Source organism: Dermacentor albipictus, chromosome 9 (assembly GCF_038994185.2).
Source record: "Dermacentor albipictus isolate Rhodes 1998 colony chromosome 9, USDA_Dalb.pri_finalv2, whole genome shotgun sequence".
In the NCBI taxonomy this organism is placed as follows: Eukaryota; Metazoa; Arthropoda; class Arachnida; order Ixodida; family Ixodidae; genus Dermacentor; species Dermacentor albipictus.
The window spans coordinates 120,148,981-120,163,608 of NC_091829.1; the positions used below are offsets into that span (position 1 = coordinate 120,148,981).

At 45.6% G+C, this 14,628-nt stretch overlaps 1 protein-coding gene across 2 annotated transcripts in view; it reads right to left on the bottom strand.

Moving 5' to 3' along the window:
- Crk (Crk proto-oncogene, adaptor protein) overlaps positions 1-14,628 on the bottom strand; it is a 59,396-nt gene that overhangs the window by 31,286 nt on the left and 13,482 nt on the right. For both annotated transcript variants that reach the window (XM_065443431.2, XM_065443430.1), the window contains exons 2-5: positions 14,290-14,412; positions 6,449-6,602; positions 3,131-3,181; positions 2,856-2,987 (exon numbers count right to left, since the gene is read on the bottom strand). In XM_065443431.2, coding sequence (XP_065299503.1) covers positions 2,856-2,987; positions 3,131-3,181; positions 6,449-6,602; positions 14,290-14,412 — 460 coding nt within the window. The remainder of the gene's footprint in view (positions 1-2,855; positions 2,988-3,130; positions 3,182-6,448; positions 6,603-14,289; positions 14,413-14,628) is intronic.

Sequence of the window (14,628 nt, forward strand, 5' to 3'; positions counted from 1 at the left end):
ATAATCATACACTAGGCGGAACTATGTGCAAACTTATGGCTTTTCCCAACATGCATGCGGACCTAATTTTGGAAAGAATGGACAGTGGTAATAAAGGATCTTCATCCCTTGATCATTGTGGTCCACCGTAATGCACCTCGACTGTTTTACAAAAGGAGTGATCGTGGCAAACCAGCATGGCTGTTAATTCCTATTACGATTACAGTCACCGACTGATTTTTCGGACTCAAAAAATTCGGACATGCTCGATAATTCGGTCTGCTTCGCGGTACCGCCATTCTCCCCATAGACCATAACGTATAACAACTGCTGAAACTTCGGACATCTTGCAACCTCTCGTCTGATTTTTCGGACACCCCTTGAGCCAACTCGATCGAGAGCACCATGCACCTACTCTGACTGGTGCATGGTTCAACTTGCTGAACGCCATTTTTGTTTTGAACGGAGCCTCCTTGCTGCCCCACGAAGTGGCGCTACTGCAAATCCCCACTCATTATCATCGTTTCTGCCTGGTTCGTAGCTACAGCAGTTCCAGTCTCAGCTTAGTAAGCCATGTCAAGACAATCTAGCAGCTTATTTGTTTCTGTCTTCGTGCACGATGCTGCGAGTAGGCCACATTTTTCGTTTGTGCGACTGGTGTCGGCATGACGGCGTGGTGATGTTTGCTTTGTGTGCTGTGTCGAGCTAGCGGTGATGCAACGCGGCATATGGAAACATCACGTTGAGTGTCTAATGGCACTGACAGTGCCTGCACAGACTGCGCTGGGGAATGCCGGCAAACGGGTGCTGGGAGGCCTAGGATTTGTCGCCTTCCGATGTGCTCCCTACTGACGCCGAAAATGTTCTGCCGAGACCTGCGCAGTGGTTGCATTGCGATTCCGGACACTGTCTCATTCGACAGTTTCACAGGTGCTGATACAGTAAAACCTCGTTAAACCGTACCCGCTTAAACAGTAGTTTCGGTTTAAAAGTAGTAAAGTCAATTCCCCGACTCGGCGGCCATTGAACATAATGTATTTTGTATCCGCATAAACCGTACCAGCTTATTGCGTACGCATCGGTTAAAACGTAGCGTTTGCACTTTTCGCCGCGCAAACACGGCGGTGCGTCGTCTCCATCGGGCAGCCCGGCAGAACAACAAGCCTCAGAGATCGGTACAACAGCCTCCAAGCGCCCTGTGCGTTTGCACGTGAAGCCGCATCAACATCAACATCATTTCGACACCGCATGGACGCCGTGTCGGAGAGCATTGTGGCGTCGTGCAAGCGAGGACTCGCGTCATGCCGAAGCTAGGATAAAAAAGACGCCGGGTGCTCAGCATAGAAGAAAAATTAGACATCGTCCGTGCTACCGAACGTGACACGAAGAAGTCGGCGCTGGCCCGCGATATGGATCTGCTGTTGACTACAGTGTGTGGCATTTGGAATGCGAAGTTGCTCGGCAGCGCTGCTGCGACCGCGAAGAGATGTCGGCTACGAGGTTCGACTTTTCACCATCGTTGCCGCTGTTGTAGCCGAAGTGTCAACTAGCGACAGTGATGAGGACGACACGGAAAGCTACAGCACGGGCTATTCAGGACCGACAGTGGCAGAAGCTGCGCGTTACGTCAGCCTCATGAATGCGATCGTCGCAAGGAGAAAAGGGGCGCGATAACGTAACTATTCCAAACAAAAAGTTTTCCGAACTCCGGCACCCGGCAATGAAAAAGGCGCCCCGGGACCTATGCAGAACTACTGCGCGCGTGCACGGAGAATATGTAACGCCAACGAGGAATCTGCCGTGCGAGTGTTTGCCGAGAGGAGGGGGGCTGGCTGAGAAGCTGGCACGCAGCTTCAGTAAGTTTGAGGCCGCTGTTGTCGTGCTAGGCCGCCGCGATATCAAACGAAAATAACATTTACGTCCCGCGAAGTGAATAAATACTGCATGTTTTTCCCCTTTCATCGCACTCTCTCTGAGTTCCGTTTTCGACAGATAAGTGGGCGATCTCATGCTATTTCGCTTAAACAGTACTACCGTTTAGTACGTACTTTTTCCGAGCTCCGGCCGACTACGGTTTAACGAGGTTTCACTGTACTGCTGTACTGACATGCGCAGAACTCGACGACGGCGACATCATTCGTCAGATTTCTGCTGCGCCGCCGGACGATGACTCTGAGTCGGAAGATGACGCGCCATGTGCTACACTGCTGTCGCATGCGGAGCGTGTACAAGCAGTGACCGTGCTCTCTGCCGCCTATAGTGACCTTACGACCCTCTCCGAGATTCAGGCTTATCTGATTGCGCATAAACGGAACAGCATGCAATGGTGCATTCACGATTTCTTCAAGCCTACTGCTGAGCCCAAAGAAGCGCGTGGAAATAAAGGATCTTTTTGTTTTTTCTTAATCTGCTTTTTCAGATACCTGTTTATTCGGACATTCCCGCAGTCCCCGTGAGGTCCGAATAAACGGTCAGCGACTGTAATATTCTCTACAACAGCCCTTAAATAGCAATTGCAGGAGATGACACATGTCCCAAGCGGTTAGCAGACACGAAAAAAATCCCATACATTGCCTCTGCGATTCTCGGCACGTCGCAGGCACTGCTTAATCTTTGAGGCTATTCCGAGGAGCAGTGCTCATTCTCGCAACACTCTGGGTCCTGCATCATTGCCACGAAACCTTTTTTTTTTTTTTTCGATTCGATTATCATAACTGTCTATGCATGCAGACTTTTCAGGAGTAAACACAAATCCAAATGCACACAAATCATAAAAATTTGCTCAGAGGCTGCTATATACCTGTGCTACCCTCATAAAACTAGGCTCCTTACACATGGTCCAAGATTTCATTGCCCCAGTTGGCACTTTTTCTCACCTTTTCGACATATGGCACAGGAATGGACCCCGTGTGGCCGAGACTGTTTCTTGCAGTCCACCATTGGTCTTCGTCCTTCGAGATAACAGTCAACACCTCACCCTTTCTGAAGGGCAGGTCATCGGCGTCCCCCTGCAAACATCCAGGCTTCGAGGATGAGTCTCCACAGGTCAGCTTTAATGGCAGCGATTGTTTCAACATCAGAATGTTGTGTCAAATTTAGTGGCATGATTGGCAGATTCAAAGCAGACAGCAGATGTTAAAATGGAACTCACACTCCCTTCAAAGTCGTATTTGGCTTTCACTCTTTCAACCTTTTTTGCAGCCTGGAAAAAAAAGAAAAATGATAATTATTAGTTCTCCAGACAGATATTTTGTGCCAAGTAAAAAGATGGTACAGAATCAATGAGCTTGCCAAATTCACAATGGCACATTTCTGTCATCAATAGCACACAGTGCATCCCCAGAATCCTGCTCAAGAGCACGCAACCTCCTCAAACAATTCAGTCATGCAACTCGCAACACTCCGCAATCCACCCACAGCTTAGGAGGAAGCTTTAGCTTAGGAGCTTCTATCTTAATGCATGGAAATGGGGAAACTGTTTTTCTCGGTGACCACTAAACCAGTTTTGATGAGGACTGTTGCACTGAAGTGATAAATTTATATTCTAATGATTGTGGTATGCACGGTTTTAATACAGGCCGTCAATTTCTCAACAAAAATTATTGAAAATTGAAGAAAACTTGTGTATGAAGTTTACAACTCAAACTAGCATTCCGTAAACTGCCCCTAACAATACATCTCAAGTAAACAAAATTGATGTATTATACAGTGATCTAAAACATACTGCTTATTTGTGAGTGAAACTTTTGCAAGAGCCTTGAAAACATTGTAACAAGCTCACATAAACAGTAAATTTATACATCCAATTGGTCCACTTGAGATTCTCTAACAATTGATGCTTACAAAACTGTGACATCCATTTTTAGTGCAGAGTTGCAGATTTGTAAACATTGTGCTTCAAACTTGATGAGCTTTACTCACATATGGCATTTGTTAATATTTACAGGCACTAAATCAAAATTCTGCTCAGCAAGTCTCTTGAATTTTACTTTCTCTGTCGAATGCAACAAATTTCATTCAAATGGGTACAGTGGCTGTCTCATAAAAGCATTTCTGCCTTTTACAAGGATTTGAATAAAGAAATTGGAGTTGGCCCCGAGCTAAAGCGTCCCTTCCCTCTTCAGCCTGGCTGATAAATATACACATTTCAGAAAAAAGATTATAACGCTCCTTATTACTCACCTAATAGACGATGACGGGCAGCCACATTCTCTTATACACAGTCAATTCATAACATGCTAATCACATCACGTTTCCACAGAGGTGTCACAGTGCTCCGACGCGCAAGCAGACAGAGACGTAGCATACTGTAAAGAGCACACTGGACGAACTTGCGCCCTCTAAACTAGGATACAGCTTGGTGATGTCAACAAGTGCGAATGGCAGTTGCCAAATCACTTGCATCTGACCACTTTTATAAATGTGTTGCTGAATCTTCTGACGTGCTTGTGGCGATGATGAGGTAAATTCTAGAACATGCCATGGTGATATGTTAGCGCTGTCTACAAACTAATACATGTCAAGCCCATCTTGCTGGAATGTACTATGGAGTTCAAGAATTATGACTTATCTGACACTGCGAGCACTTTTTCTTTTTTCCAGAAAGCAAGCACTTAACCACAAAGCTGCATAGAGAAAGAGAATCAAGTTTACATGGCTAAATGTCAAAGTGCAGATCATATCATGAGAAGCCAACAAGTAAAGACACCAAGGAAAACATAGGGGAAATTACTTGATTGAAATAAAGAAATGATAAATTAATGGCAATGAAAGTGGATGAAAAAACAACTTGCCGCAGGTGGGCAACGATGCCACACCTTCGCATTACGCGTGCAATGTATAAGGGTACATCGACAAAAACGAGCGCGACACGCTGCGCGTGGTGAACGGTGTTAAGCCTTCCGACACCGCCACCAAGACATCGACAAAGAAGTCGCCTCGCGATGGAGGCGTGTTTGGAAACCGTTCGCGGATGTGCGTGCCTCTATGACAAATCGAACGTCGATTTTAAGGACAAGGAGCTGCGCCAACTGCTGGCACATTATTGGACAGCTGTTTGGCACGACAGGCGAGTAATTGGTGAAATTTTCTGAATGTTGCGGGATCTCACACCGCCACCGAGACATCGACAAAGAAGTCGCCTCGCGATGGAGGCGTGTTTGGAAACCGTTTGCGGATATGCTGCCTATATGACAAATCGAACATCGATTTTAAGGACAAGGAGCTACGTGCCAACCGCTGGCACATTATTGGACAGCAGTTTGGCATGACAGGTGAGTAATTGGTGAAATTTTCTTAATGTTGTGGGAACATGTGTGAGCATGTCATTGTGTTTGTACATACCATGCAGGCGAGCAGGCAGCGAGCAAATTTAAGAACTTCCCCAACCGCTGGCTCAAAATAGCCCTGGATGGAACACGAAATCGGCAGAACGGAGAGCGTGCTGTCACGAGAAGTATCGAATGGAACGAGACAACGCGGGTCCTCACGTGCCGTTGCCGCATGCCACAACACGTGACTGTGGACTTGCCCGCAGGCGTCTGCCACGTGGGCGCGTTGTCACGTTTTTATCGCTAATGTGGAAGTACCTTAATGCGAAGACGTGGGATTGTTCCCCACCTGTGGCAAGTTGTTTTTTCATCCACTTTCATCGCCATTAATTTATCATTTCTTAAATTCAATCAAGTAATTTCCCCTATGTTTTCCTTGGTGTCTTTGTTTGTTGGCTTCTCACGATATAATAAAAATCTAGCCCCACGGTTAACCCCTTTTCTTCTCGTTCTTACATAAAGTGTGGATTATTAACTCTAACAAGTGTTCCACGCTTACTGTTTATCACACAGGAAATCTGGCTGCGTACCCAAAGAAATTATGCCTCTTCACGGCTGTGCAGTTTCAGTACCTGCAATGCCAGACCGAAATATTCTGCAAAGCCACCTGTGTAAACAAAGTGGCGAGTGTCATTATCTAGTTGCATGTGCATTGAACTGCATAACATGCTTCCACTATTCCATGGCTCAAACGGAACTGCTGCGGCACTGTGGCTAGAACATGCCGCTCCTAAACCATGTGTTCTCACAACTATGGCTGTGCTCTAACCTCCCCCAGCCACAAGGTCTTCCCGTTTTTCTGAAAAGTGTTCTTTTTTTTTTAGAACATTTGTTGATCACTTGAACAGCAAACAAAACAGCAGGCCTGCACAAATTAGCAGTTTACTTACAATACTAGCTGCAGGAACCGATGCACTGTTCAATGAAATTATGATGGACATGACATATCCCACCATCTATTCAAAAATGTCAAGGCACATGTTGCGGTCACCTAACTGAGCCGCAAAGAGCACGTGTCGTGTCATTATGGTTAACTTAATTGCCAACTACCACCGTCTGACGTAGGACGTCACCTGAGCCTATCAACAAACCTATCACCCTTGCTCGAATGTCATCCTTTAACACGGTTGTGTACTCACCGGCCTTACGAGTGGTGTCGTGTCCAGGTAGTGCAGCTTGTAAAAATTGAGCAGCGACGGTATGTCGGGGAACATCTGGTCACCAATGCGGAACCGTGTCTGCTCCAACTGTGTCACCCGGTTCACTATGTAGTGGCTCACCTTGTTCTCTTCCCTGCAAGGTGGAATACAAATTGACAACAAATCAATCACATTGACAACAAAAGCCCCTTGATAACGGGGCCGAAGCGCCGCCCTGACCATACACAAAATGTGAAAAGCAATGCAATAGGCATAGAATGCTTCAAAATCCTGGCTGAAATTTGTTCACACCGCATCAAAAGAGTGCGTGCTAAACTATATTTCGCACCAGAAACTTGTTCCGGACCAAAGCCAAATTCTCTCCCGCAGCACTTCTACAGTCAACTGCTCTACCAACTGGGCATATCGACAAAGCTTAAGACCAAATTAGAGTGACCATTTTATTTTTCATGAAAGTGTATACATGCTGCAAAAACAGGTTCATGTCAAAAACAAAAAATGAGCGAAATAAACAGACCGGAAAGTGACGAATGTGTCGAGAAAAAGCCAAACTGATGCGTTCAAGAAAGTAAATACACCACTTTTAATTGGGGCGAACAGGCAATCGTGATGTCTGAATAAAAAAAAAAAGAAAAAGAAAAACCAACAAAAAAAAAAACATGAGATTTCAGTGTGCCCTTATTATCTATGAATTCGTAAGCTCCGTTGAACACCAGCCTAGAGGACATGTTCGGATAGGTCTCCTTTATTGCAGCTACGCAGTACTGTGTCCATTTTATCACATATTCAGGCTTTCTTCATGACCAAAGGTGGAATTCTATGGCAAACATCCGTTACCGTTGCTTTGAACTAATGTTCATCCATCTCAGTCATGTAGGCACGATAACCCCAGAGAAAGAAATCGAGTGGAGAGAGATAAGGTGACCAAGCCGGCCAATTTACAGGACCGTGCCTTCCAATCTCTTGCGCATGAAAAGTCGCATCCAGCCAGTTTCGTGCTCGGCTGCTGCTGTGCGCGGGTGCCCCATCTTGCTGATACCACAGAACTGGAAGACAAGGCAGTGGGACTTCACTGAGAAACTCGTTCACCACTCCTTCAAAGATTTCGTTCATGTAGCGCTGTCCAGTCAGTATGTGATCAAATAAAATGGGACCGATTATAGCACCGGTGCAAATTCCGAACCACACATTGAGCGACCACTGGTACTGGTGCCGATTGCACTTTACCCAGTGTAGATTGGAGTCTCTCCAATAGTGTGGATTAGACAAATTTACCTCAGTGTTTCTTCCCCTCAACAGCAAAAGCACTGATGAAAGTAACAATATTTGAAATGTATCACATACATCTTCAAACACTTCCGATCGTAACTGTGCTAAAATGTTTTAGTAAATCTAGTGCGAAAGCATACGGTTGGGTATTTTTGCTCTGTATGATTATGTTGTCATATGTAGTGGGTTCACCAGTTTCATTGCTTTTCACAACGTGTTGCATAGGGCGTAATTTGCAAGTGGCTGGGCAGCTGCTTTTGAATCTAATGTAATGAGCAACAAGGTATAGCGTATAAATTTTGGGAGAGCATCAAATAAATACTCTAGAAGCCCACAGTGACCGTGCCGCCACCAAACCAGATTGAGCATGTGAAAACACCAACGTAAGTAGTGCAGGCTTATGCTGGTTGCCATGACACTGTGATAAGTGTGCCTTGTGCTCTGCCACTGAAGACCTTGCAACTCCAAGTTCCTGGCTGCTTATCTTCTAGCCTGTTGTCGCGATATGGCAACATACTAAACCTGTGCTCATAAAGCAAACAGGCAGCTTAAAAGTAAGAGAAACCCCTATTTTGACATCATGTGTGGTTGCCATCATGCAAAAACGATTTTGCACGTTTCCCTCTCTGACTCAGGAAAACAAGGCTTTGTACATGGTGCTTTTATCGAGGGTGAACACTTCCAAGAAACTTGTGAGGCTGCATCCATTCAGTGCCTACACTGAAATAACCATCTCACGCAGGGACCAAGCGGCGCCAGCGACGCCAGCAGGACAGCAAACATGCAACTGCATTCGCATTTGACTAGACGGTTACTTCAGATGCTGCACACACCCCCACAATAATTTGCAAACCAATGCGTTTTCGCCCATTAGTAATAATTCTTGCGAATTCGCAGGTGTGCTATTCCCCTGTGGACACGGTTAACACGAAGCACTTCATCATTCCCACAGTGAAATACTGAGCACGCTTGCCGCTGCAGTGAATCAACTTATCGGCATTGCCATTGCATGGGCTACCAACCACAGCAAAAATGACCATCCATGGTACGTTATCAACCTAATCAGGTCTCCAGAGTGCTCTGGCACTCTTTTTGCTCTGACAACCTGATTAAATATCCTGGAACTTGAAATATACATAATGCGTGTTTGATTACATCCAGCACCAGATAAATATTAAAGGGTCTTATTGTGACTAAGGATGGCACATACCCAGTGACCCAAGTTGGCATCAAAGGGGTTCGCTAAGAAGTGGCACGTAACCAGTGTTACATACTCAGTAACCCAAGCTGGTCCAACAGTTGGTTTAGGAGCACATTCCCTCAGCACAGCAGCCCGGTGCGCTACCCGTTAGACCATGGCCTACCAAGTCACCCAAGTTGGCAGGAAAGCAGTCAAAGACAAAAAAATCTGCAGAACCCACCTCATGATGACTCTTGGAGGCAATGCATCTAGCATCTAATCAATACAGCGATGCAATGTATTGCCACTGCTGAAACGAGTTATGCAAGGGGCGTGTGCTGGGGCGAGACTCTTCTTTCACACTTCGCCAAGAACGCTCGGCACCATCTAGTGCCACTGCCACGAAGCCTGCGTGAAGCCTCGGAAATCCATGCAGTGGCGGTGCATCCAAACGATGCAAAATAATGTGGCAACTAAGCACCTCTCTCGGGCTCGTTTCTGGACATACTGCACCATCTGATGGTGCTGCCTAAAGTTTGTCAGCGGCTGCCAAGACAAGAATGCACGCCAGTGCCTATGAACACCGCGAATCGCTCCCTCGCTTACCGCACACCTAGTGCCACATACCCAGTGACCTAAGTTGGCGAGATGTTCGTTGAAGAGCGGCACATACCCAATGCATTCGTGGCACAGCCTGCTAAAGCGTCGGGTTGCTGTCATTGAGGAACCGTTGCGACGTGAGTTCGATTCCGCTCAGCACTAGACATTTAAGGGATCGTTTTTGTGAATGCCACTCTTCATTGAGCAACTTGGGTCCCTGGGTATGTGGCACTGGGTGTGCACATACACCAGAGGCACATACCCAGCTGCCCAAGTTAGTATTAAAGATGCTCACTGAAGAGGAGCACACATCTACTGGCACATACCCAGTGAACCAAACTGCCATCATAGAGGTTCACTGAAGACCAGCACAGCCCGAGTGGCATTTACCCAGTGCTCCAAGTCGGCACGAAAGAGCTTCAACGAACTACAGAGACCCGTACCGGCGTGAAAAAGGTTTGTTGAAAAGTGACACATGGTTCTTTAAAGACGTCAAGACAAAAGTCTGATGGTGAAGATAGAATGACAACAGAATGACCACGATGGCATCATGACCACGAGCACACACCTAGGTGCCCAAGCTGGTAGGCAATTTGGGCTTCAGTCGCTGGATCGGTGTAAGCATGCATGCATGCATGCATCGATAGATAGATAGACGGACGGACGGACGGACGGACGGACGGACAGACAGATGGACAGACGGACAGACAGACAGACAGACAGACAGACAGACAGACAGACAGACAGACAGACAGACAGATAGATAGATAGACAGGCAGACAAGATACACACACTGGCAGACGGCCGGACAGACAGACTGCATTTTGTTTCGCACTTTGGGAATTAATACCTTAAAACTATGCCATCCTGAGGGTTCATTCCATGCGACATGCCTTGCATCTCCAAGAGCACAACTGCTAAATTAAAAAGAAAACATTAAATTCTGCAGTTTCTTCTGTGCCAAAACCACGATCTGATTATGGGGCATGCCGTAGTGATAGGACCGAGATTAATTTTGGCCACCTGGGAATCCTTAGTGCACACCCAATGCATGATAGACAAGCATTATTGCATTTTGTCTCTATTGAAATGCAGCTGCCATGGCCAGGATTTGATCCCACAACCTCGTGCTTAGCAGCACAACACCATAGCTGCTAAGCCACCACAAAGGACCAAAATTGCAATAGGTGCATTAAAACATTTAAAAACTTAATCAGTGAAATTATGTTAATTAGTCACTTAAGATCTTATTTCTTGTGCCAGTAACAACTGCCTCTTCAAAAAATTTAGCTCAAGGTTTTTAACTGCACAGCCTCCCACTGGCGATATTAAAAAGCTCTATGCAGTCTAAAACAAAAAGCACTTGATATATTACTTTGCATCCGTTTTACCAGAAATCAGGTTGGCTAAGAAAACTGTATTTGATGGTTGTATCTGAATGCTATGGTTATCTTTGTACAGTAGGCAAAAAGTGGATAAAGCTGATGTGGCTGACCATCTTTGGTTAACAAAATGGTTGACGGAACTTTGAGCTGTCAAGCAACAGACCAGCTAGAGAGAGATCATCATCATCATCATCAGCCTGTTTTATGTCCACTGCAGGACAAAGGCAATCACCAATTACCCCTGTCCTGCGCCAACCAATTCCAAATTAGGAAGCTCAGAGAATAATTTCCTAATTTCATCGCCCACCTAGTCTTCTGCCATCCTCAACTGCGTTTCCCTTCTCTTGGTACCCATTCTATGACCCTAATCATCCACCGGTTATCTAACCTGCACATTACATGACCTGCCCAGCTTCAATTTTTTTCTCTTAATGTCAATTAGAAAATCGGCTACATACATTTGTTCTCTGATCCAAGCCGCTCTCTTTTTGTCTCTTAACGTTACGCCTAGCATTCTTCATTCCATCGCTCTTTGCGCGTTAAGGCCTTAAGTTATTCTGCAGCTTCTTTATCAATCTCCAAGTCTCTGCCCCATATGTCAGCACTGGTAAAATGCACTGATTGTACACCTTCCTCTTCAACGATAATGGTAAGCTTCCAGTCAGGAGCTGACAATGTCTGCCATATGCGCTCCAAACCATTTTTATTCTTCTGTGAATTTCCTTCTCATGGTCAGGGTTCCCTGTGATTAATTGACCTAGGTAAATGTACTCCTTCACAGACTCTATAGGCTGACTGGTGGTCCTGAACTCTTGTTCCCTTGCCTGGCTATTGATCATTATCTTTGTTTTCGTGAATATTAGTCTTCAACTCAACTCTTGCACTCTCTGTTAAAGCCCTCAATCATTTGTTGAGGGAATCAACTCCTCTGCATTGTTGCTGAATAGAACACTGTCATCGGCAAACCAAAGGTTGCCAAGATATTCGCCGTCGATCCTTACTCCTAAGCTTTCCCAGTTTAATAGCTTGAATACTTCTTCCAGGCACGCAGTGAATAGCATTGGAGAGATTGTCTCCCTGTCTGACCCCTTTCTATATAGGTATCTTCCTGCTTTTCTTGTGTGTAATTAAGGTAGCCGTAGAACCTCTGTAGATATTTTTCAAGATATGTAAGCGGTCTGTACTCCTTGATTGCATAATGCCTCTATAACTGCTGGCATCTCGACTGCGAAAGAAATCTACGAAATCTATGAAAGCCATATAGAGAGGCTGATTGTACACTGTGGATTTCTTGAATATCTGACTGATGACACACACCCTACCGAACACTTCCACATCCAGCACTATGCTGGGATCAGCAGAAAGTGTGAAATCAATTTTATTCCTTGTTTCACCATTAGGGCTTTTGCAGGTCCACTTTCTGTTGCTATGCTTCCTGAGGAAGCCGTTCATTATTTGTAGCTTATTACTTTCTGTGAATTCTACCAGCATCTCTCCTCTAGCGTTCCTAGAATCGACGCCATACTTGCCAATTGCTTATTCACCAGCCTGCTTTTCCCCATTTTTGCACTGAAGTAGCCCATAACTACAGTACACTAAGTTTGCACTTTTATCATTGCTAATTCAATGCCTTCATAAAAGAGAGGTCATAGACTGCATTAATTTTCCCTACCCCTGTGATGCACACCCTGACGCCTCTAATTCGAGCCTTTTTGCATTGCAGACTTGTGCTCACTTGCTGCAGCAGGTTGATGTTGAATTCGAGTTATGCTTGGTAGCAGAGTGCAATGGCCATTGAATGAGCACTGTCGTGGTAGGTGTGCTTATCCTTTCTCTACAGTCCAAGCTAGAATGTGTGCCTTATGGTGAGTACAGTCATCAAGAAACTGCATTACTGGAAATCTCAGGGATATTTGGTACACTTTTTGCGATTTTGAGTGATGTAGCAAGTGTCAAAGGCCAAATGCAACGAAATTGTCTACCACGTAAAAATCGTAGTTTCAGACTTCATGTAGATAGAGCAGCCGCCGCGCAAGATTTTATGCTTGAAATGCAAGTGTGTGTACCCCAAAAAACTTGCAAAAACAGACTGCCTTGTCAGTGAAACTTAAGATGAGAAAAAGAAAAAAGATGCCAAGGTTATCACTCACTGGAAATTATGCAAAACCCAGCACACTGAGAACCAGCGCACTGAGTGGTAGAGATCCCCCCAAAATAGAAAGCTTTTGAGGTGGTAACCCCCCCTCATAAGAGAACCGAAACAGCTCCCCCTCCTATCAAAAGGTTGTTGTTTCGGCTTGAGCATACATAAAACCTTCGTTACAGCCTCTTGAATACCATATGAAAGTCAAAAGTTCAGCCCCCTACTCCTCCCACATGTGAATGCTGACTGTGCATGATCTCTGAGACTGTGCAGCCCTCACAGCACATGGAAAATCTTGGTCGCGGTACAGGATATGTGTCGCATCTGCTAACTACCAGGTGCCCTGCTTCAGTTGCCAATGTGCTATTTCAAGGCTGCAGAAAAAAAAAAAGAAAACTTGGAGGACGCTTAAGCTTAGCCATTAAGAGTGGAACGTGATAGCAGTCAAAAATTCTGTAACGATTGCTTCTCACGCTTCCTGGCAAATGGAGCATATGTAACCGTAATGTTTACCGGGAAACGCTGGCTGCGAATGCTATATGCACGAAGGCGGGCTTTGCGGTAAAAACACGGCCTCTTGCGTGGGCCGCGATGTGACGGAGGCGAGCGCCAGCTGGAGCTATTGCAAGGAACCAGGTGCGCTGCTCTGTGGCCCCCCAAGACACACGTGTGCCACGGTCGGTCGGTGAATTGTGGAAAACGCTGGAAGAGGGGTTCCTTTGAGGTTTTGCGTAACAGAATTGCTTTCTCATATAGTCGAATTACAATCTGAGAGCTATCATGTCTGAAGGCTGTCTGTATGTCGTAGTTTACGATTTTTCCACATATTTTAGCTTGAGAAATTCAATTAGTTCAGTAAACTCCTTGTGCCACATGGATGACCTGGGTACGGGTGGTTCCGAAATATTTTTGCCAAAATAACGTCTGACGCTGCACGCCTACGTGGGACGCCAACACCGGATTTTCTGCGACACAGGCTCCTTAACGCTATATCGTTAAAATCTGAGAATTTTGAGCCCTGCAGCTTCACCAAAACTGCTTTGATGGAACGTAGTGCAACATTTACGATCAATTTAGCCAAACTGAAGTTTTGCAGCAGTTGGTCAATAACATTTACTACTTGTCCACTTGGAGTGCAGAGCACTCAAAGGAATATTCCAGTCAATATCTCAATCAGAACTGGCATCCATAACCACCACGATAGTTCACCTGCCCCTGAAGTTGTGAAGGACTAAGCACTCACCGGACACACAGCACCAGGTCACCCGCTATGGTTGTACTATTGCGGACCAAGAAGACACCCACTTCATTCTCGGCCATCAGGAGGTCTGACGCTTCTTGCCGGGACATGGGCCCAAAGAACCAGCTGCAAAATATGGTGAATAAGAGTGCGTTACAAGGCGAGTAGATACACACAAAGGATGCAATCGCATATACAAAGGTGGCACAACCTAGGCTGTTTCGTAGCAGCTCTGGGAGCAGTAATTTTGACATTTTGGAGCATAAGATATGCATTTTGGTGTAGCTTGATAAAGCTCAACATGAGTGAAATACAAGCATAGTAAGTAAAGCTGTTCTTTAT